Source organism: Myotis davidii, unplaced genomic scaffold (genome assembly GCF_000327345.1).
Source record: "Myotis davidii unplaced genomic scaffold, ASM32734v1 scaffold1388, whole genome shotgun sequence".
NCBI classification, from domain to species: Eukaryota; Metazoa; Chordata; class Mammalia; order Chiroptera; family Vespertilionidae; genus Myotis; species Myotis davidii.
In genome coordinates, this window is record NW_006298864.1 from 22,693 (window position 1) to 47,054 (window position 24,362).

A 24,362-nucleotide genomic window follows, 5' to 3' on the forward strand; every position below is an offset into this window, starting at 1 on the left:
ATTAAATTATCAGGGCACATGTCCAGGTTACAGGAGACAACCAATCAATGATTCTCTCTTATCATGGATGTTTCTCTCTCTCTCTCTCCCTCTTCCTTCCTCTTTGAAATCAATAAAAATATATTTTTAAAAAATAAAAATCAATGGAAAAAATATCCTCAGGTGAAGGTTTAAATAAAGAAAAGAAAATATGCACTTCGTTTTCAAAATTGAGCTGTCAGCTTGTAAAAGTATATATACATTTTTGGGGGCACCCTGTATATGGAAAACCCAGATTCCTGAGCCTACCACAGGGCCTCTCTGAACCTGGATGGTCCATGAATCTCCATTTCCAGCGGGTTACTCAGTTGATTCTTATGCTGACTAAGGTCTGAAAATATGTACTTGAAAGCCATCTATCCCAAGTGTTCCTGACTCCCAAAGAGTGTGTGCTGTGCAGTGGGCTACAGTTTCTGGCAGAGATCTTAAAACAGTTGGAATTTCCTAAGTGAAAAGTGAGAAAACAAAATATTAGTTTACCTTGATTGCTATTGTCTGCAGTTGACAACCGGAATCGAACCTGGGACCCTTCAGTCTGCAGGCCGAGGCTCTATCCGCTGAGCCAAACCCGTTAAGGCATCAGTTGATTTTTATGCAGACTAAGGTCTGAAAATATGTACTTGAAAGCCATCTATCCCAAGTGTTCCTGACTCCCAAAGAGTGTGTGCTGTGCAGTGGGCTACAGTTTCTGGCAGAGATCTTAAAACAGTTGGAATTTCCTAAGTGAAAAGAGAGAAAACAAAATATTAGTTGTTTACCTTGATTGCTATTGTCTGCAGTTGACAAGGAATTTCTATAAGAAGATGAGTTCTTAAAAGAATTAGCCACTTAAGAAGGAATGAAAAGAAATATACAAGGAATTCTGGGATTTTCAGGGCAAGCATATATAACATAAGGTGGCATCTACAATGTGGTAAAAGATACAACTAAGAAAATCTTTGAGTGTAATAATATCCAATTAAAACTCCCTTCGAAATTTGAGATTAAGATCCCTCATGAACATAAATGTAAAATTGATGAACAAATTATTAGCATTCAAGTCCATCAATATATGAACAGGACCAACTTCATGATCAAGTACCTAGAAATGCAGCAATAGTGTGTCACCTGAAAATAAATGTATGGGGACATCTCGTGCCAGTCATGCTTGAGTAAGGTCAATACAGTTTCTCACTAATTACAACTAAAAACACTTAAAATATAATAACTACCTGGAGGCTCTAAAAATAAATAAGTACAAGGACACTGGAGAAGAAAGTGTGAAATTAAAAAAACAAAAAAGAGTAAGCAGTGAGTTTCTTCATTTTTCTTTATCTCCCACCTTTGACTTTAATAAGGTCAAATTGGGGAACTGTGCAGCTGGAATAAAAAGCAAAGATGCTAAGAGAAACTAGTTACAATGGCCAGAGGACAGAGAAAAGTAATTCCCACGAGTCTGGAAGTGTGTGATGGGAATCTGCATTTTCTTTTGTCTCTCTTTTTTTTTTTTTTTAGCTTGGTTCTGGCTTAAGACTTACTCATCTCAAAACCACACTGTCACAACAGTGGCAACTGTATGGACACCTATCACCCCGCCCGAGAAAAATTCATCTCTATGGATAGCAATACTTGGAAAAGCACTCCCATTTTTTTTTTTTTTTTTTTTTTATGAATAGCAACACTTGGAAAAGCACTCCCTTTTTTTTTCTTTTTTTTTTGCAAAAAGCCTGGAGGAAATCCTTTCTTTTCCTTTATCTTTTATATCACTGCTTTGCCCTTGGGTGGGCCTAGAGCAAAATTGCCTGACATCATGGAAGACTAAAACAATGAAAGAACTCCTTCATTTCTAGCCAGAGTACTAGCAAGTACTAGTAAAGGAGGTCCCAGGGGACCAGAAACATTGGGGGAGGAAATATGAAAAAGAAAAAAGCTAAAGAAGGGTAATACTCTAATTCTGTGACATAAATCCCAGAGTCCAGACTCAGGACACGTGAAAAGCACAATAAGAAGCATAATAAAGCCTTGACTGGTTTGGTTCAGTGGACAGAGCATTGGCCTGTGGACTGAAAGGTCCCAGGTTTGATAACGGTCAAGGGCATGTACCTTGGTTTCGGGCACATCCCCAGTGGGGGGTGTGCAGGAGGCAGCTGATCAATGTTTCTCATCGATGTTTCTAACTTTCTATCCCTCTCCCTTTCTCTCTGTAAAAAAACAATAAAATACTTTTTTAAAAAAGAAGAAGAGTAATAAAGTAAAACTTTACTATGATGTAGACCAGTACCTAAAACCTAAATGAACTCCAAATGGTTCATGTGAGGAGCACACCCAAACAGCATCACAAGGAGTTTGAAACTTGCACTGAAAATTGAAATTGGTCCCACTACTCACAGATGGATTTCTGGTTTGAATATAATCAGGTTGATTGCATTCTCAAACAAAATTAACATTCTCCAGAGGATTGTAATAGGACAGACTATCACAACGTTATAATCAAAGTATCCAGGGTGCAACACAAAATTACATACAAAGAACCAGGAAAATCTGACCAATTATAAGGAGGAAAGACAATCATCAGATGACAAACCTGTGAGACTGATGCATTAGGACCACCAGAGAAAAGACTTAAAAGTGGCTATGATAACAGTATTTCATGAAGCATACACATCAACACTCTTAAAATAGAGTTCTCAGTTTCTCAGTGGAGAAATAAATGCAATTGAAAAGAACCCAAGTGAAATTTTACAATTCCTGAGTCACAGCTTCCCAAACCTTTGGGATTTCCTAAGTGTTGAGAGTGATAAGTGTGTCTTTTATCACGTTATTGAGGTGACTTTTGGAAACCACCTACGGATGGGTGTTGGTTGCCAGTGGAGGCAACATTGTTATTTGAGGATTGGAATTTTCAGTTCCACACAAGCCCAACTCCAGGAGGGCTCAAGATGGAACCAGTTGTCAATGGCAGTGATGTCATCAATCATGGCTATGAAATGAAGACTATGTAAAAACCCAAGAGGAGGAGGTGTGGAGAGCTTCCAGGTGGAACACGTGGAAATGTGAGGAAAGGGCATGGGAGCTTCATGCTGCTTCCCATTTTGCTTGTGCTATGCCCCTTCCATCTGGTTGTTCCTAAGTTAGAGCCTTTTACAATAAACTAGTGACTTAGTAACATGTTTCTCTGAGTTCTGTGAGCCAGTCTAGCATATTAAACAAACCAGATGAGGGTTGTGTAAACTCTGATTTATAGCCAGTGGGGCAGAAGTACAGGTAACAACTTGTACTTTTAATTGGCATTCTGAGTTGGAGGGGGTCATTGAAACCTCGTTTATAGTCCTTGGTCAGAAGCATGGGTAAAAGCCTGGGACTATTGCTGCCATCTGAAGGGAGGGGGCAGTCTTGTGGAAAAGCACCCTTAACCTGTGAAATTGATGCTGTCTCCAGGTAGGTAGTGTCAGAAAAGAGCTGAATTCTTGGGCACCCGCTGGTGTCTGAGAATAGTTTGTTGGTGTGGAAAACTACCCTCATCCCCCGGAAAAACACACATTGAAACTGGTACCAGAACCAATATACCTTCCCTCCAAAAGTATGTTTAAGTCCTAACCTCCAGTACCTCACAATGTGACTGCATTTGGAAATAATGTAGTTGCAGATGTAATTAGTTAAGATGAAGTCATAATGGACTAGGGTCGGTCCCGAATCCAATGACTGGTGATTTTATAAGATGGTCAAATGAAGACACAGAGGCATATAGGCAAAATGCCAGGTGATGATGAAACCAGAGATTAGATTCATGCAGCTGCAAGTTAAGGAATGCCAAAAATTGCCAGCAAGTCACCAGAAGCTGGGACGCAAGAAAGGATTCCCCAAAAGGTTTAAGAGGAAGCATGACCCTAATGACACCCTGATTTTGGACTTCTAGCCTCCAGAACTTTCTTTTGTTTTAAGCCACTCTGCTTATAGTACTTATAGTAGCCCTAGGAAACTAATAAACTAGGTTTCAGGGTTCTAAGCCACATTCCTCATATGAGCAACACCACCAAAAAGGTGACATTTTAGTCTTTATTTCTTTAAAAATAGCTGCTTGCAGTTTTTCAGGACTCAGTTCAGGAAAGAAAATTTGTGATTACTCATCACTCTTAAATCTCAATTATTTTTAATGAGTGTTTTTCCCTATGTGAAAACCAAATAACAATTTTAAAAAATGTATTATTCCAAAGGGCTGAAAAGAAATACCAGCTCCATTTACATAGACCAGTAAACAGTAAATATGTGTATGCCATTATGTTTACAGTCTTCTTCAATCTTGAGCCTAATCACTTCCTTTTCAATTTATATGATGTACAAGAATTTACAATGTTGGCGTTTTTTTGGTGGATACTACACATACAAACTTTAACAAGAATTTTGTGGTACACAACTTGTGAAATCTGAAAATGAGTATATATATATATATATATGTTGTACAAAAATACTCAGAAATAAAGCAAATACATACATTGATGAGGTTTCTTAATTTACTGCTTTGACTATCCAATATATCCGAACATAAAGTGTTATTTTGCATGCTGGAGTTATCTGATCTTCATAACTGACTACTTTGTAGTACATTTTCTATACAGGATCAGAACTTCTATGATAAAGTTGTTTACATAAATAATCTTTACAACCATTATTATACTATATTAACTCTCCTTAATAAATATTATCTGATGCACAATAAGTTTGGGTTAAATGCCAGAGGCATCTCTTATTACAGTCTTCAGTCATCTGCATTCTTTGGTATGAAAATTCATTTGTTTGGAAGATATTCCAGGATTCACATTTTTTCCTGTAAAAACTGAAAATTGTATGATGACCTATCAAAACCTTTTGTGCACTCAAAAAGTTTTCATTTCTGTGTGGTGTATACTGGGATTTTTCTTAATTATTTTAGCCCTAGCCAGTTTGGCTCAGTGGATAGAGCATCAGCCTGCAGACCAAAGGGTCCCAAGTTCAATTCCAGTTAAGGGCACGTACCCTGGTTGCAGCCTCCTCCCCGGCCTGGGCCCTGGTCAGGGCTCATGCAGGGGGCAATCGATGTTTCTTTCACATCGATGTCTCTCTGTCTTTCCCTCTCTCTTCCACTCTCCCTAAAAATCAATGGAAAAATTTTCTCAGGTGAGGATTAACAAAAAAAAAAAAAGATTTTGACTTTTCAACTCATGCATACATATTGCCTTTCTCCAATGAAATATGAGGCTAAGTTGGTGGCAAATAATTTTCCTATATTCACTGCATTTAAAAGATTTCTCTCCTGATTAAGTTTTCTGAAACTTGCAGAGGTCAAAAGTAATAGAAAAATATTCCTTCACCATATTCGTAGTGTGTGTGTGTCTGTGATTTTTTTATATTCAGTGAGATTTGACATCTCACTAACATCTTCCAGCCCTTAATGTGTTTCACAGATTTTTTTTTTCTGTATGAATTTCATGTGAAGTGAGAACAAAATTGACAAAGTATTCCCACACTCATTACATAGATAAGGTTTTTGTCCTGCATGACCTCTCTGATGGACACTGCTGTATGATTTCACAAAAAAGGGCTTTCTCACACTGAGTATACTGATATGGTTTTTCTCCTGTGTGACATCTCTGATGCCTAATGAGCTGTAACTTCTAGCTGAAGGTCTCACTAGATGGAATGCCTCCATAGTATTTCTCACCACTATGGCATCGTTGATGGATAATAAGATGGCTTTTTTGGCGGAAAGCTTTTCCACATTCACTGCATCCATGGGGCCTCTCTCCTGTATGAATCAGCTGATGTGTACTGAGCATTGCCATACTGGTAAAGGCTTTTCGACACTCAAGGCAGACAAAGGGTTTCTCCCTTGTATGTGTTCTCTGATGTACAATGAGCACTGACTTTCGTACAAAAGCTTTTCCACATTCACTGCATTCATAGGGTTTCTCTCCTGTATGAGTTCTCTGATGGACAATGAGATGTGACTTGTATATAAAAGCTTTTCTACATTCAGTGCATTCATAAGGCCTTTCTCCTGTATGAATTCTCTGATGTGCTATGAAGGATGACTTATAACTAAAGGCTTTTCTACATTCCCTGCACGCAAAAGGCTTCTCTCCTGTATGAATTCTTTGATGAACAATAAGCTGTGAGTTGTCTATAAAAGCTTTCCCACATTCACTGCATTCATAGGGTTTCTCTCCCGTATGAGTTCTCTGATGGACAATGAGATGTGACCTGTCTATAAAGGCTTTTTTACATTCAGTGCATTCATAAGGTTTATCTCCTGTATGAATTCTGTGATGTGTTATGAGCGATGACTTTTTATTAAAGGCTTTCCCGCATTCCCTGCATTCATAAGGCTTCTCACCTGTATGAGTTCTTCGATGAACAATAAGATGTGAGTTGTCTATAAAAGCTTTTCCACATTCACTGCATTCATATGGCTTCTCTCCTGTATGGATTCTCTGATGTCTTATGAGGTGTGACTTTTTGTTAAAAGATTTCCCACATTCCTTACATTCGTAAGGTTTTCTTCCGGTATGATTTCTCTCATGTACAATGAGCTGTGATGCATATACAAAAGCTTTTCCACATTCACAGCATGCGTAACGTTTCTCTCCTGTGTGCGTTCTCTGATGTGTCAGGAGGTGTGAGTTTTTAGTGAAGGCTTTTCCACATTTCCTGCATTCATAGGATTTTTCTGTATGAATTCTTTGGTGAACAACAAGCTGAGACTTACTACAGAATGCCTTTCCACATTCTTTACACTCATAGGGCTTATCTCCTGTATGAGTTCGTTGATGGATAATCAGGTTTGACTTCTGCATAAAACCTTTCCCACAATCACTACACTCAAAAGGTTTCTCTCCTGTGTGTGTTCTGCAATGTAACCTGAGCTTAGTCTTCTCGCTGTAAGCTTTTCCACATTCCTTGCATTCGTAGGGTTTCTCTCCCGTGTGAGTTCTCTGGTGTATTATGAGCTTTGACTTATACCTGAAAGACTTTGGACATTCGCTGCATTCATAATGTTTCCGCTCTGTGTGAATTCTGCGATGTCTTTTAGGATTTGTCACCAGACTGAAAACCTTCACATGTAAATTTGGTTCATAGTGCTGGGGATGAATGTGAGAGGTTTCACGTAGCGTATGGAAAAATGATTTCCCAGAACCATTTAACTTATCAGAGTTCATGTCTGCATGGTTTTTAATCTGAAAATTTGAATCTGAATTTTGTTCCAAAGTTATTTCTCTTGAGATACATTTATAGGATTTTTCTTTAAATGGAACAAAGTTTTGGCTAAGAGAAAGTATTTTGCCCAATGCATAATTGTCATGATCTTTCTCCACAGGTTCATCCTTCTCGGTGTCTTCCTGATACCAATCATCAACTTGCCACATTACTTCTAGGGGGGTAAAAAAAACACAATGAATTCTACCATTATCATAACATGGAGGGTGATGAAATCTCAAGTCACTAGTCAAAGAGAATGAAGAAGTCTATATAGCAGGTGCACAAAATAAGTCTGAGGCATTCAATAAAAGAACCGGTAATACATAATGCACTGGAAAACATGGGTGTCATCAAACTTGGCAACAATCTAGGAATATTTGAAGGCGTCATATGAGTTATATGAATATAGATAAGAGGTGGAGGAGGCTGGTTGTGCCTACTAAGCTTCAGTAGAAAAACAACCAAGCAAATAAGAAAAGACCAGATGAAATAGGCAAAGATCTGACCCAGGGTAGATAAAAGAGGTGCACCTCCTAGGTGGCTAGAAAAATAGTCATATATGGAAGGGTGGTAAGAGAAGCAGGGAAAATTCATATAAAATACCTTTTTTCTCTAACCTCTAAAGGTTCAGAGACTCTGAGAAAAAAAATATTAAAATAACAAGGGTCCCGCAATAACCAAGTGTTACTTTGATTTCACTTACCTGGATTAAAATGACTTGGAAATTCTCTCCCTACTGTTCCTCGTTCTTCTCCTTTTTCCAAGTAGAACATTGCTTCTGGTTTGGTAGCTTGATAACCTATCAAGTAACCACAGAGAGCTGAGGGAAAGTCCTGTTTCAGAGAGCATATAGTTTAAATCTCAGCAAAATAGAAATTTTCATTTGGAAATAAAAGTAAGTACTGTCATTCTCTGGTCATAAAGAAAATAAGTTCTAATTTAAAATAAGTCCTATATAAGTCCAAGTTCAAAATCACTGAGAATACGAGTATCCATACATTGTAGCAATGTAGAAAAGACAGGCAATTCATGGGCCTTTGCTGAGATGTTTAGGAAAGTTGTCTTTACCCAATGACATTAGGTTGCTATGATTTTCTAACATCACATCCCGGTAGAGATTCTTCTGAGCAGTGTCTAGTAGCTGCCACTCTTCCCAGGTGAAATATACAGCCACATCACTGAACGACAATATGCCCTGTTATAACACAATCCTTTTTAGTCTGGAGTTAATATAAAAAAATGTATAAAATAATTATAGGATATTCTGATTATTTATACTATGCAAACTCATAAATATTTCTAATTCTGATTTACACTTTTGAGCTGAATTAATTAAAAACTGTCCTCCCTTTGTGCATTCTTCATTCACTTCTTTATTCATTCACCCAACATAAAAGGTTAAAACTTGGAATTACATAAAAATCATCCGCAACCACATTAGGAGCACTGAATATTACCTACTATGTGTTTTACAATAAAAACTGGAAATGAAGCAAGGCCCTATGTCATACAACTTCTAATCTATTTGGGTTCTAGGAACTGCAAATAGATCAGTGAGACAGGAGAAGCTGGTGAGAACAGATGGCTAGGTAACTAGCAGAAACTGGTCTTGGAGCAAGTGTACGTATTTCCTACAGACACTGGTAGTCACCGCAGTGCTGTTCATATGCAAAAGTATGCTATGCTCAGACCTGCCTGTTAGAAATTGATTGTGCTACATATTAAATCATATTTATAAGCAAATAGAGTTCTTACTATGTGCTGTGCATCATTCTAAACATTTTACAAATATTAACACAATGGTCTGTATAACAGCCCTTACGTAAGCTCTGTTATTATCTACGTTTTATAGGTAAGAGGCTTTTACAGTTTTTGACCTGTGCCTTTTATATCTCCTACATTTCCTTAGGAAGATAACAAGGTCTACATTCCAGATAAGAAAAATGGAAGAGGAAGACCCATCAAAGACATTTCTTCACACAATGTCAGGAAATATTTACTGATCTCAAGGAATACATGTGCTTCCTCCATATATACAAAGTAAATCTTATAACATGTTTTTATTCTCTTGTGAAGGTTTCCAGTATTACCACAGGAAAATCTGCAACTCAGTTCTGGGTCCTACTGCTGATGTGGCAATGTTCTAATTATTAGCACTTTGCAAGATTCACAGATAAACCTTCCTTCCGGATGGCTACTCTGAATCATTTATTCTGTTTCCCAATCCACGCACATGTCTCCCAGCCACAACGTGTCTATATATGTTCTCTTTGATTGTACATATTTTTAAAACTTCCAGAAATCTAGATAACAAAGTGGGAAATAACAAGCTCACCTGGGACTTAGTCATTTCAACAGCTTTCAGGAAGTGGCCACCACTTTCAGTATCTTCCCTGAAATCCAGATACTGGTGTCTCCTCAAGGGTAGCCTCTGCAGGGAGTAATTTCTGGACTTGAGATCTACCTTTTTTCATTTACAGAAGCTGCCTCGTTCTAGGAAGCCAGCATCTATGGAGTCAAGGAAAGATTTGTGTGGCGTGAAAATGATAATAAAAGCAAGTTCCTAAACAAGCAAGGAACTATTTTAAAGGATTTTTTCTCACTTAACCCTCACAATAACCCTATAAGATACAGACTATAATTATTCCACTTCAGAGAAAACCAGGAAAGAAAAGGTCAAGCACCTAGCTAAAAGCCACACAACTAGTAACTCATGGAGCAAGAATAAAACACAAACCCTCATTATCAATAAATCCTCTGATCCCAGGGTGAATTGCAAGAATCATCCTTGATCTTAACCGTTTTAAAATTAGGGAAAATATCTGGAACAACTATTTTCAGACATAGAAATCAGAGAAGAAGAGAAACAAACAAACCCTCTTTGAATGCTGGAGAGACTTTCCAGGCCGTAACACAGGGAGAAAGAACCCCCAAAAAGTCTGGCAGTCTTGTTGAGTTAATGACACAGAATTCAAAGTCTGAGGAAGCAAAGATGGTAAGTTTGCAGGCAGAACATCAGGGTAAAGGGAGAGAGAGGGAGGGAGGGAGAGAGAAAAAAAGGAGAAACTGTATATACTGATATACAGAAAGCATTATATAATGCACAGCTGACTTCATTTCAGGAATGTAAGGATAGTGTAATAAGAACCATCTCAGTAGATGAAGGAAGGGGGAGGGAGAGAGAGAAAACTGAAAACTACTTCTTTAGGTGTGCCGATGGTTCCCCTATGTCTCTGGCTAACTACTAATGAACTGTGAAGAAGCTACCAAGGCCCTAGCCGGTTTGGCTCAGTAGATAGAGCATTGGCCTTCAGACTACAGGGTCCTGCGTTCAATTCTGGTCAAGGGCACGTAGCTTGGTTGCAGGCTTCTCCCCAGCCTGGGCCCTGGTCGAGGCTTGTGCAGGAGGCAACCAATCAATGTGTTTCTCTCACATCGATGTTTCTCTCTGTCTTTCCCCCTCTCTTCCACTCTCCCTAAAAATAAGTGGAAAAATATCCTTGGGTGAGGATTAACAAAACAACAACAACAAAAAAAAACAAAAAAGAAACTACCAAGACCATTGAAAGGCCCAGAAGGCATAACAATTCCTAGAGCTCACACACGATCAGAAATAGTCTGTGTTTTCACTAGCCAGGGTGAAAAGGCCTTCTAATACATGGAGGGTGGGGTGGGGCGGGGGTTGAGGAGATTGCCTCAGTAGCAAGGGCAAAGTAACCCTACACAAAAGACTGTTTTGGCCCCACCTAACAAAGCTAAAAGAATGCCTCCAAAGAATCCAACTGAGCTGCAATATTATCAGGAGCACTGATCTTGCTCTCTTACGTCTGTCATCAGTATGGCTGAAAGAAACTCATAAAAATTCAAAAAGAATCAAACTGTTTCGAAGTAACTGAACTATGACCCAGAGCAAACATCAAAAGTAGTTAAAAGGCCCTCACCAGTTTGGCTCAGTGGATAGAGCATCGGCCTGTGGACTGAAAGGTCCCAGGTTCAATTACAGTCAAGGGCATGTACCTTGGTTGCAGGCACATCCCCAGTAGGAGGTGTGCAGGAGACAGCTGATCGATGTTTCTCTCTCATCGATGTTTCTAACTCTCTATTCTTCTCCCTTCCTCTCTGTAAAAAAATCAATAAAATATTTTTACAAAAAGCAACCAATGAATGCATAAATAAGTGGAACAAATCTGTCTCCTTCCCTTAGTTTCTCTAAAAATATCAATAAAAAAATATTTTTTTAAAAAATTACCAGACATGCAAAGAAGCAAAAGAACTTAGGAGAACAGACCTAAATTTAAGGACAATATGAGAGAGAAATTTATAGGCCAATCTCATTTATGAACTTGGCTATAAAAACCCTAAATGAAATATTAGGAAACCATATCCATTGATATATAGAAAGCATTATACAATGCACAGCTGACTTCATTTCATGAATTTAAGGATATTGTAGTAAGAACTATCTCAGTAGATGAAGAAAAGACAGGTAATAAAATAGCATACCCACTCACAATTTTTTAAAATCTTATTCAACTAGAAATAGACAAGAACTTGGTTAATTTGATAAACAGTAGCTACAAAAATTCCATACCATTACTTTAAGCTTGGGGACATGACAATGATAACCACTCTGAAAATCTTTACCCAAAAACGTACCATGTGCTCGCTTTGGCAGCACACATACAAAAATGTACCACAAATCAAACCCTGACCAGTAAAATGGGAAAAATTGAAGAAATGAAAACTGCAAAAGAACAAACAAAACTGCCACTATGGAATTGCTTTAAGATCAATACAAATATTCACTGAAATGTCATGGTCAAACACAAAAGTATTTAAAAGAAAAAAAACGCATTATTTACAATAACAAAAAAAACCTATTAGGTACCGGGAGGGAAAAATGTACAAAATGACAGTTTTCTTGTAGCAAAAGGATACAGATCCTAACCACTCTGAGAAACACAAACAGTGAGGTTTGAAAGGATCCCAAACCAGAAGCTTCCACTGTCCTTCCTACTTGGAGCCAGGACACATGTGCAACAGTATCTGTGTGTAACAGTATGCAGGCTATTCCCAACCAAAGAAGCTCACATTTCAAATGTCTATGGTATTGATTAGTTTCATTACATAAACATGATTAAATAATGACTGCCATGTGACTCATCCTCCAGCCATCCTATTCTCCTGGAGGTTGGACTGATATTACCTGGCTCAAAACCCCAAATCTCTAATCACCGTGATTGGTGTTTGGGGCATAAACAGCCCCATCTAAACTATATCTATGCACCCACCAGGTGTCACCTTAGCACAACTATCAGGTCCCACCATGAATACACAGACACTCATAACAGCACATTCCAACAATTTAGAGGCCACCTCTCAAGAACTGGGGACAAAGGCCAGCCAATTGTTAAATACAAAATAAGTAACAAAAGACTACTACTCCAGGTCCAGGCCAGGAAGCTCGGTTGGAGCATCATATCAATATGCCCAGATTCCAGGTTCAATCCTTGGTAAGGGCACAGACAAGAATCAACCAATGAATGCATAAATAAGTGGAACAACAAATCGATGTTTCTCCAATAAAAAAAATTTTTTTTAAATACTACTATTCCAAATATGTTACTGTTTCTATAAATCAGTAAAGAGCCAGGCTGGTGTAGAGCAGTGGTTGAGCGTTGACCCAGGACAGAAGAGGTCACCAGTTCAATTCTGTCAGGCCACATGCTCGGGTTGTGGGCTCCATCCCCAGTAGTGGGTGTGTGAAGGGAGCAGATGGATCTCATTGATGTTTCTATCTTTCTAGCCCTCGACCTTTCTCTCTCTCTAAAAGTCAATAAAAACATTTTAAAAATCAGTAAAGAAAAAACAAGCATCTCAAGTTTAAAATAGGCCAATGAACATGTAAAAAAATGATCAACCATGTTGATCATTGAGAGACCACAATGATGCACCTTTTATACCAAAAAGATGGTCAACAAGCCAAAATGGTGCTATCATCTTAGAAAATAAACAGAAGGATGGTATACCCACTCTCACTAAACATACAGAAAACCCTGGTATATTGTATGTGGAAGCATTACATAATAGAATGTTATTGGGTAAGTTTGATAAAACTAAATCAGAAGCCTTTGAAATATGCATTTAATGTGACCTTACTTTTATAAATTATTTAAAAAAAATATCCAGCTCTGGCCAGTGTGGTTCAGTTGTTTGGAGCTCCATCCCCGGCAACAGAAGGTTGCCAGTTCAATTCCTGGTCAGGGCATATACCTACGTTTCAGATTCAATCCATGTGCGGGAGGTAACTAATTGATATATCTCTCTGACATCGATGTTTCTCTCTCCCTTCCTCCCTTTCTAAAACCAATTTTTAAAAATCCATAAGACATTATTCAGTTTGAAAATACATTTCAGAACATTACAGATAGCTTAAAGTTAGTAAATTGAAGGTGATTCTTATTCTCTGCTTTTTATTGATGACAAGCATCTAATGATAATGTGATAAAAAGTAGCGATCTCCATTTAATTTCAAACATAAACTCACGTAGAGAACATGTAAAATACGTACTACAAAAAGTTAATACAATTATTATAAATAGAAAAACTCCCACTAAAAAGGTATATACTTGAATAGCTACTTTTTGTCAAGTACCTACCTATATTAAGAGACTTACTATTGTGCGCCACAAATCTGTATGTTGCAACACTAATCCTCAATTTGACGTTATTTGGAAATGGGCCCTTTGTGAGGTCATGGAGGTAGGGCTCCTGAGGATCTGTAAAGTAGATATGATTTAAGTGGGAAAATGAAGTCTTAGAAGTTACCCAGTCACACACACAAGTAGCAGAATTGGCATAAAACCCAAAACTAACGTGCTTTCAAGATGTGTGTACACCGACTGACACAGACGCAAAAGTGTTTACAGCACGATTTTAACAATTCATGGATCTAAATGGCAGGTATAAAGGTGGTCATTTTGCTATTCTTCTGACTTTCCTGTACGCTTGACATTTTTCGGACTAAAAAGTTGGGGAACAACAAACACCCCGATGTTTAGGACACACCCAAATGTGTGTCCACCTGAAGCCTCCTGACGTCCCAACCCCACCGACCTCTCCCGAGGGTACCCACCGGCTCCCACCCCGCACGTGGCGACGCGCCCACTCACGGCTCCCCCGGCACCGACTTCCACGAGGACCACGGCCCCCCGGATGCTGCAACTCTGGCCACGAGAACCTCAGGCGACTGACCCCCAACCCCTGTCCTCATCCACCACACCCCGCGGTCAGGGACCATCGCCACCTCCCTCTCCACGACCCAGGCGCGGAATCGTTCCAGACGCCGCCTGCAGAAATCGAACGCGACCTCGAGGGAGAATTGTGACCTCACCTGGGGGACGCGCCACTTCCGCTTTCCCTCCCCTGTTGGCTGGTGCTAGTTTCGCGCTATGACGCTGGCTCCATAACACCCTGGAAGTGAGCGATCTACCGACAAAGGCCGATTCTGGTCCCGGTGGAAAATACCCTCTAGGCAATATGGCCGCGCACAGTCCCATTACCTGGGCTGAGAGCGGCCATCTTCGACTGGGCGCCGCCATTTTGGAGTAAGCTCCGTACGGAGAGTGAGAGGGCCATTCCAGCGGCTGTTAGTTAGCCTTGTCACTGGCCGCCGAAGTCTTCCGAACAGACCCGAGAGCTAAGCCAATCACAGGCCCGGCCTCCGCAGAGAAGGGCCGCGCCCTCGTCCCCGCGCAGCCACTTTGGAAAACGCAGGGCGACGAGGCCATATTGGGAACGTTCGGGTCGTATAGTAAGGAACCGGCTGGGAGCAAAGAATCGGGGATCGTTTATGGAAAAGATACCGGTAACTCTAGTGGTTCTCAACCTTCTGGCCCTTTAAATACAGTTCCTCATGTTGTGACCCCCAACCATAAAATTATTTTCGTGGCTACTTCATAACTGTCATGTTGCTACTGTTATGAATCATCATGTAAATACCTGATATGCAGGATGGTCTTAGGCGACCCCTGTGAAAGGGTCGTTCCACCGCCAAAGGGGTCGCGACCCACAGGTTGAGAACCGCTGCAACGTGTTGGGGAAAACAAATGGGGATGAGGAGACTGGAACTGGGTGCGGAGCAGAGGTGGCAGGAGGAGAGCGTCTGTTCGTGGGCTTTGTGATGCGAGACAGCGAGGGTTTTAAGGAACCGGGGCAAAAATAATGGCAACCCCAATGCACGACAAGAAAATATTACTTTCGTCTTGTGTTGCAAGATAAACTGAGATACGTTAAAAAAAAGAAAAGAGAAAGATCCTGTGTATCCTGAATAGCCACAACCAAGTCACCAAAAATCATTCTCAGAGGATTTACAGGGAAAGGCGGTTCCGAAAAGAGCCTGAACACCTCTTACTGGGGATGTGCCCGAAACCAAGGTACATGCCCTTGACCGGAAGCGAAGCTGGGACCTCTCAGTCCGCAGCCCGACGCTCTATCCACTGAGCCAAAGCGGTTAGGGCAATGGTTCATTATTTACTATTTCCCAAATCCTTTGGTGTACACATTCAGGACATAGTCTCCAGGGTAAAAAGGTGTCTTAAAATTAAACACCTACTACATGCCGGATCATGTTGTCAGTCCTCAGATATACGAAGATAAATTGACCTGGATCTTTGTTCCTAAGGGCTCAGAGCCTGGTGTGGGAGACACATATGTAAAATCTAATACGGATAAAATAGAAGTCGTGCCATGGATGAAGGATATACATGGTATTGTGGAAACATATGTTTGGGATTCCAGCACTTAGTCATTCAGTAGTGATATGTGTAAATTTTCATTTTTATTGCAAGTTATTACATTGTTCTTCTAAATGATGGGATTAATATGTGTACCATGAGGAATGATACAACCATCTATAGAGAAAGAAGTTATTCTATATTCTCTCCTTCTCATTTCTAGTCTTACTCCTCTCTTCCCTGGGATAACCATGCATCTCAGGTGAGCAGTCATCCACAATATCCTTCCTGTGCTTACAAAATGTGTTAGTGATCAGTAATAAATATGGATTGTTTTGGCAATGAATAATAGATGCAAGATTAAGCATGGTGCTTATGTTTAGAAATTCTTCCTTATCAAACAGGTCAAGAATAAAATCATACTGGAAACATGGCATTAGGAAAATTATATACATGGCCATGTGAGATATATACCAGGAATGCAAGGACAGAAATTTTATTAAGAAATGCCACCGTATGCCCTGACCGGTTTGGCTCAGTGGATAGAGCGTCAGCCTGTGGATTTGAAGGGTCCCAGGTTCGATTCCAGTCAAAGGCAGGTACCTTGGCTGCGGGCACATTCCCAGTATGGAGGGTGCAGGAGGCAGCTGATCCATGTTTCTCATCGATGTTTCTAACTCCCTCTCCCTCTCCCTTCCTCTCTGTAAAAAAAGTCAATAAAATATATTTTTTTAAAAAAAGAAATGTCACCATATATGTTTTGATATTATGAAATTCACTTGATATATCTTAAAAGAAAATTCATATGACTATCTCCATTGGTGCTATAAAAGCCTTTGAGAAAAAAAAATCAACAGTATGATTTTTAAAAAACCACTCAAGGACATAGGAATTCATGGATACTTCCTTAGTATGATTATATATTTACATACCAGCACTTTCGCTTAAGGGGAAACATTGTAGGAACAAAGCAAGGAGAACAATTATTTCCATTAATAATTAATATTGAACTATGAGTCCATGTAATTATAGCATAGAAATTTATAAAGTAAAAATATATTTGCAGATGATATAATATAGCAAGAAACCCTAGAGGAACAATGTTAAAACCAACTCAAATAATTTAGGTGAGAAAAAACTGAAAACGACCCATGTCACCCCATTTCCCGACGGAAACGCTGACCCGGGGTTCAGGCCGCCCGCCCCCCCTCAGGATGGGCAGGGATGGTGCAGGGCGTTAAACCTTGGAGCCCGAGGCCCGAGAGGAGCTCAGTGGACGCGGTCATCTTCGGGAGTCAGTGCCACGGAAGGGAACCCGAGCAGTTGGAGGGGCGCCAGCTGTTCCCCCCGAGAATTCCGGGTGGAGGGCGCTTCGTGGAGGAAGCGGCATTGGAGGCCCGTCTAGGGGTTAGAGACGGGCGAAGACGGCATGGATCCGGGGAGCGGGTACATGGCGGGGTTAGGAAGCTCTTGTTATGATTGGGGTGGAGGAGAACTGTTGTTCGGGGGGTCGGCAAAAGGGGTAGAGCCATCGGAGAGGCTGGGCTCCCCGGCGAGTGGGGGCGGGAGTGAAGCTGGCACTGCCCTTCCCAGCGGCATGGGTTCTAGGATGGACCCGCGTGGAGATGAGCGCGGCTGCCGGCGGGGGTGGGGGGCTTCCCAGTAGGGTAGTAAATCAGAGACATCTTCCTGTTGGGGGTAGAAAGCATTGTCTCCCTGTTTGAGGTACTTTTCTTCTTTTTTTCATCCTCACCTGAGATTTTTTTCCATTGCGTTTTCAGAAAGAGGAAGGGAGGGAGGGGGAGAGAGAGATCATGTGAGACACATGGACTGATGATCGGTTGCCGCCCCCCCTCCCCAATGCGCCCCGAGGAGGGGGAGGGAGGGGAAGCCTTCGGTTCTCCAGTGGATGCGGCGCTCTAACCACTGAACACCACCGGCCAGGGTTCCCTGTTTGAGTCACAGGGTGTGCACACATCCCCTGCAGGCCATCCCAACTCCAATTTCAGTTAAGGTTTCCGGTTATTGTCACACCCGTGTCCCATCATTTTATTTGGGAAGCACAGAACCTCCAGTTTCACAGGCTCAGGTTCATAGCTGCAGAAGCATTGTGCCTCAGAGCACATTGTACCCCTTAGGTCTCACTCAGATCTGATTTGGATCAGACTTTGGACTGCAGACTTTTGAGCTAATGCTGTCATGGGTCAAGACTGGGACTGATAGGATGGAATGCATGTAGTTTGAATACAAGAAAGGCATGAATGGGTGTGTATGAGTTGTTATAGACTGAATGTTTGTATCCTCTCAAACTAATATGTTGTCCTAATACCTACCGTGGCTATATTTGGAGATGGGGCCCCTATGAAAGTTAAATGGTGTTATGAAAATGGGGCTTTGATCCAGTAAGTTTAATGTCCATATAAGAGACACCAGAAAACTATCTCTTTCTCAGTGCAAATTAAGAAAAGGCCATTTGTCAACACGGCGAGAAGGCAGCTGTCTGCAAGCCAGGAGGATCCTCACCAGGTGCTAAATCTGCTGGAACCTTGATTCTGGACTTCTAGCCTCCAGAACTGTGAGAAAATAATTCTGTTATTTAAACTATCCCCTCTGTGGTATGTGTTATGGCAGCCAGATAGAGAAGTGAATTACATTGCTTAGAAAATTAGCCCTAGCCGGTTTGGCTCAGTGGATAGAGTATCATCAGTCCTGGTTTGATTCTGGTCATAATGGTCACGTAGGCTTTATATATATAGATAGTAATCAATCCTCTACTTTTTTAATCCAATGGAATAGTTTTATAACAGTTTACACAGTTATAATAATGTCATTGTTTGCTCATTGGGGTTTTAGGCCAGTTATTTTGGTTAATTATATATTTTCCTGCTTTTATGAATGCCAGACAATATAGAGATCTAGTATATAGAGGTTAACAAAAGTTCCTTACCTTTGTAAAGTTTATGGTCTATAACTTATACTCAAGACCTTATACTTGAGCATAAATTTAGGAAGTTATTTGTTGTAATATGATTTGTATTGAAACTGATAAAGTGAATATTTATGCATGACCTAGATCTTTATATATTCCATATCTAAATCTTTAAGAGAACAATTGAGATGTTCTGTACAAGTTATTATAATGGTTTTTACATCATGAATTGATTTTTAAAAATCACCCATTTACACCCTAGCCGGTTTGGCTCAATGGACAGAGCATTGGCCTGCATACTGAAGGGGTCCCAGGTTCGAGTCTGATCAAGGGTACATGCCTGGGTTGTGGGTTCGATCCCCAGTAGGGGGCATGCAGGAGGCAGCCAATCAATAATTCCCTCTCATCATTGATGTTTCTATCTCTTTCTCCTGCTCCCTTCCTCTCTGATATAAAAACACACCTATTTACAATGCCATTAGTATCCTTCATCTACCGACAGACCTCCACTCTAGCTTCTTTTTTGGTGCATGGAACAACACCCAACCAATTGAGCCACACCAGCCAGGACACTCTAGCTTCTTCTTAAGAGCTCTTGCTCTGAACCTTATGGTACATCAGTTGTTTGCCATCCTCTACCGACATCCCTGCTGACAGTCCTATAATTATACAGATCAGATTCTGAAAATATCTGCCAGACTGGTCAAAAGCCTGTTTTATTCCAGTCTAGAACTAGATTCAGCTCACTCATCTAGAGCTCCTTTGTCTACTCCTGACCCAATCCAGTCTCTAGTCCGACATACCACACCAAGGTTAATTCTCCGATGAAGATCTTTTGTCTTCCTCATATGACACCAGGATGTATAAGACTCTGGTCCCTCTGAGTTGAGGAAATGAAAGCAGATGTGAGGTAGAATGTTGGGGTGATTCCATGAGAGGCAGAGAAGAGGTTAGACAAGAAACTGCCTTCACAAGGAAGACTGCAGCTGGATAATTATCCAGAAATTGAGAACCTCATATTTGCAGGATTCTGAGTAGTAATTTGAATAATTATGGAAGGGGGAGAGCTAGGATACAGTCAAGTAGACTCATCTAAAATTCTGTATTATAATTGCCTTATCATTATCTTTTTTGTTTTCCAAAAATTACCAAGAGCTGTGTTGGAATATATTTTGCTAGTTATAAGTTTAAATAAATAATTGTCCTTTGGGCTTTCAATTCAGTTTGCAAACCTGATTTCTCTATCATTCAAGTCTAGAAAATTCTTAAAATTTTATTTGTGGTGATACTTGGTCTTATTTATAAATTGACAGTAAACTCATCTAAGGACATTAAGTTACATTTATGAATTTAATCGTTTATTTTCTGAAGGACTTTAGTTGTCTGAAATATTTAAATAAAGCGAGAGAAATGCAATAGCTAATCATCAAATAATGGGTGTTTATTGGAAATAATTGTTTTAAAGGAAAAGAATCTACAAATGGAGAAGTGAATATGTGATGATGTTAACCAATGATGTGGGGTAGAGACTATCTCCTTTAAGTTATAGAATCATTTAACATAGTAACTAGGAATATGGTTCAAGGTATCCTGTCCAAAAATATTCATCAGGTGTATTATGTAATATATGATGAACTTGAACTTCAAATATTCTTCATTTTCACAGGCCTTCTTTGATTTACAAGGACTTCAATATTTTGTTAAAGGTGTTCCACATTTAGTGTGTTCACGGCATTTTATTTCTACATGATTTTACCTGCTAACAGATGAGGCAGAATGCCCTGCTGAAAACCTGCACATTCACTGCCTTCCAACAGACTCTCTCCAGAATATGCTGACATCTATGGAGGGCAAGAACATTCGCTCTGTCACATTTCTACCCACTATGAGCTCACTGATGATCTATGGTGATCACTGGTGATAGATAAGGTCTATCTTCCTAAAAACAGCTTTCCTACCCTCTGCATTCACAGGCTTTCTATTGACCCATAATCATATAATCAGCTAGATATTATTGCTCAAGGATTTCCAAATTGAATGTACCAGTTTTTTCCTGTGTGTTTTTTGTGACATAAGATATAACTGACCATAGAAGGCATAACCACATTCACTTCATTCATAACATTCGTTTCCTGTATGAACTCTCTGTTATCTCCTGAGGGTGCATGTCCGGCAGTTGGCTATTCCACAGTGACTCCATTTCTATCTACTAGGAGCCCCCTGATGTTTAATGATGTGTGAGGAGTCACAGTCACCAAATTAACAAGCTTTTCCTTCTGCATGAGTTCACTCGTATCTAATAAGCTGTGACTACTTGTGGGAAGATATTCCACCTTCAATGAATCTATATGTTTCTCTCTTACACATGTCCTCTTATGTTTCACCAGGCATGACATGTGGGTAAAAGCTTTCCCACACTCATCGTATCCAGGAGGTCTCTCTCTCATATGAGTTCTCTGATGGACAATGAGCACTGTCTTTGTGGTGAAGGCTTTCCCACACTCTCTGCACCTACAGGGTTTTTCTCCTGTGTGAATTCTCTGATGTTTGATGAGTCCTGATTTCTGCGAACAGGACTTTCCACATTGGGTACATACAAAGGGAGTCTTGACCGTGTGAAACCGCTGATGTGCAATGAGACATGCCTTCTGGCTGAAGGCCTTCCCGCATTCAGTGTAGCCATAGGGTTTCTCTTCAGTGTGAGTCCACTGATAGATAATAAGATTGCCCTTCTGAACGAAACCTTTCCCACAGTTACTGCATAGATATGGTTTCTCTCCTGTGTGAGCTTTCTGATGTGGAATGAGCTGTGGCTTTCTGGAGAAACCTTTCCCACATTCACTGCATTCATAGGGTTTTTCTCTTCTTTCATTTCTCTGATGTTTGTTAAGCTCTGCCTTTCTGCAAAAGATTTGGCCACATTCAGAGCATTCATAAGGTTTCTCTCCTGTGTGTCTTCTCTGGTGTTTAGTTAGCCTAAACTTTCTGGAGAATGCTTCCCCACACATCCTGCACACATGGGGTTTAGTTCCCATTTGACTCTTTTGATGTTCAGTAAGTTGAAATCTCCTGAGAAAGGCTTTCCTACACTCGCTGCATGCATGAGGTTTGCACGCATGAGGTTTCTCTCCACTGTGAGCATGCTGATGTTCAGTGAGCTTGAAATTCTTGGAAAAGGTTTTCCCACAGACACTGCATCCATGGGGTTTCTTTCCTGTATGAATTCTCTTATGTTCCATGAGCTGAGGCTTCTTGAGGATGGCTTTCCCACTTTCAGTATATTCATAGGTATTCTCTATTCTGTTTCCTGAATTTTAAGAGATTGTGACTTAGTCCTGATGGGCTTGCTACTTTTGTAGAATTTCATTTCAGTATGAGTTTGCTCATGATTTGCATGGAGAAAGGATCGTCCATCTCCATTAAACTCAGCAGCCTCCCTTATGTCACAGCTTCTACTCTGGTAGATTAAATCTAAGATTTCAAAGTTTTCCCATCTAAATCAAACATATCGTTTGGCCTTAAAGGAAAATGACTTTTGCTCTGCAGAACAATACTTCCAGATGCATGCTGTTCCATTGCCTTCAGCATATTTTAGTTTTGCAAGTGCCACTGCAGATGATCAACTTCCTCAATTTCTAGGAAAGAAGAGAACCATGAATGCTTCCATGAGCATCATATGGAATAAAGCTTCTGCAAAAACACCTTAGGAGGGCTGACGCTTTAGTAGAAAACGTATGGTATTAATATAGAAGTTCTAAGTATAAATGTGCCTAATCTTTTTTTTTTTTAACTTCTAGTTAAATATACATAAGATAGACCTCGCTGGTTTGGTTCAGTGGATAGAGCGTCGGTCTGCAGATTGAAGGGTCCCAGGTTCGATTCTGGTCAAGGGCACATGCTTGGGCTGTGGGCTCGATCCCCAGTGGGAGGTGTATAGGAGGCAGCCGATCAATGATTCTCTCTCATCATTGATGTTTTCTATCTCTCTCTCCCTTTCCCTCTCTGAAATCAATAAAAATATATTTAATAACATATCTTCTATATATATAAAAGCCCAGCGACCAAATGGCAGGATGACCGGTCGCTATGACATGCACTGCGGCAGCCAACCAGCCTGATCCAGGCCCTGATAGGCCTCCCCCTGGCTGGCCCCGCCCTCAATTGCCTCCCCCTACCCCCCGATCGGGGGCAGGCCTGGCCAGCCAACCGCTTGTGGCTGGCCAACCTCCTGGAGTCCCTCCCCTGGGCCAGCCCCCACCCTCGCCCCAATAGCCCTTGATCTCTGGCCAGGCCAAGGGACCCTACCCATGCATGAATTCGTGCACTGGGCCTCTAATGTATACATAAGATAAAATAGACCATTTTAACCATCTGAAAGTGTACAGTGCTGTGGCATTATGTACATTCACGTGTTTTTTTTTAAATATGTACATTCACTTTATTGTACAACCAGTGCCACCATCCATCTCTGGAACGAGTTCACCCTTTCCAACTGAAAACTTCTGTACCAAGCCCTAGCCAGTTTGGCTCAGTGGATACAGTGTCAGCCTGAGGACTGAAAGGTGCTGGTTTCAATTCCAGTCATGGGAGGGGAGGTGACATCTAAGAAGAAATAAGGCTAACCCGAGCCACTCCAATCCGTGACCATTCCCGGGCCCGCACCATTTCTCACCATCCTGCCCCTCAATCATGGAATGCATCCCCCACCCTACAATGGCGTGCTCCTCTAAAGAGCTCCTCACAGGCCTCCCCTACCACAAACCCCAAATCTCCACACAAACCCTAAACACCAAACTGAGACATGAGACAGACAGACAGACACACACACACACACACACACACACACACTGGGTGGGAAGGGCCATGGTCCCTCACTTCCGCCTCACACTCACCTCACTGGTCAGGTTTAACTTCTGTGACATCAGAGTCTGCAGGCTGCCAACCACCCTCTGGGCGACCTTCCAAGACGAAGATTCTGCTCCGCTTTTAGGGCTTTGAGACGAAGACACTACGACGAAGTATGGCGGCGCCCCTTAGGGAACTTTTGTGAGAGCCGCCATCATGGAAGACCTGCCGTACAACCGCCTTTCCTGCACCAGGTGTCCGCGGAACGTCCCTCGTAAGCGTCATGACGCCCATCGTTACGTCACAAGGGGTGACGCAGCTTTTCTAACCCGTCTCCACGGAACCGCGTCCCATCACATTTCCGCGAAGCGCAGGAGGATAAACATGGCCGCCTCCGCTTTCTGCTGGTTCGTACAGAGGCTCCCCCACGGCCCCCTCCCCACACACACACCCGCACGCACTTTTCAGTGGGCGCAGCCATCTTGGAAAAGGTCACGTGTCCGTACAGGACAAGGAGGCGCCCTTTAGGGAGCTGGGAGCAGGTAGAGCGACTGGCAGGGATGCTTTTGGAGAACAGAATAGGGTTTGGAAAAGCCAAGGAG

General features: G+C 41.1%; 2 protein-coding genes across 2 annotated transcripts; both read right to left on the reverse strand.

The window, feature by feature from the left end:
• Positions 1 to 5,135: 5,135 nt before the first annotated feature.
• Positions 5,136 to 14,774, reverse strand: LOC102769066 (zinc finger protein 84-like). Its single transcript, XM_015570974.1, has 6 exons — positions 14,645 to 14,774; positions 13,911 to 14,030; positions 9,587 to 9,759; positions 8,320 to 8,446; positions 7,955 to 8,050; positions 5,136 to 7,423 (listed from the first exon to the last, which is right to left on the reverse strand). The coding sequence occupies exons 3-6, from the start codon at positions 9,599 to 9,601 to the stop codon at positions 5,670 to 5,672; spliced, it is 1,992 nt and encodes a 663-aa protein (XP_015426460.1). The 5' UTR covers positions 9,602 to 9,759; positions 13,911 to 14,030; positions 14,645 to 14,774; the 3' UTR covers positions 5,136 to 5,669.
• Positions 14,775 to 20,351: 5,577 nt separating this feature from the next.
• Positions 20,352 to 22,414, reverse strand: LOC102770723 (zinc finger protein 613; the record flags this gene model as incomplete). Its single annotated transcript, XM_006774511.2, is given in 2 exon segments — positions 20,352 to 22,216; positions 22,219 to 22,414. Coding segments are annotated over 2 exon segments (1,479 nt in total), but the record flags the coding sequence as incomplete, so codon positions are not given.
• Between the last annotated feature and the right edge of the window lie 1,948 nt (positions 22,415 to 24,362).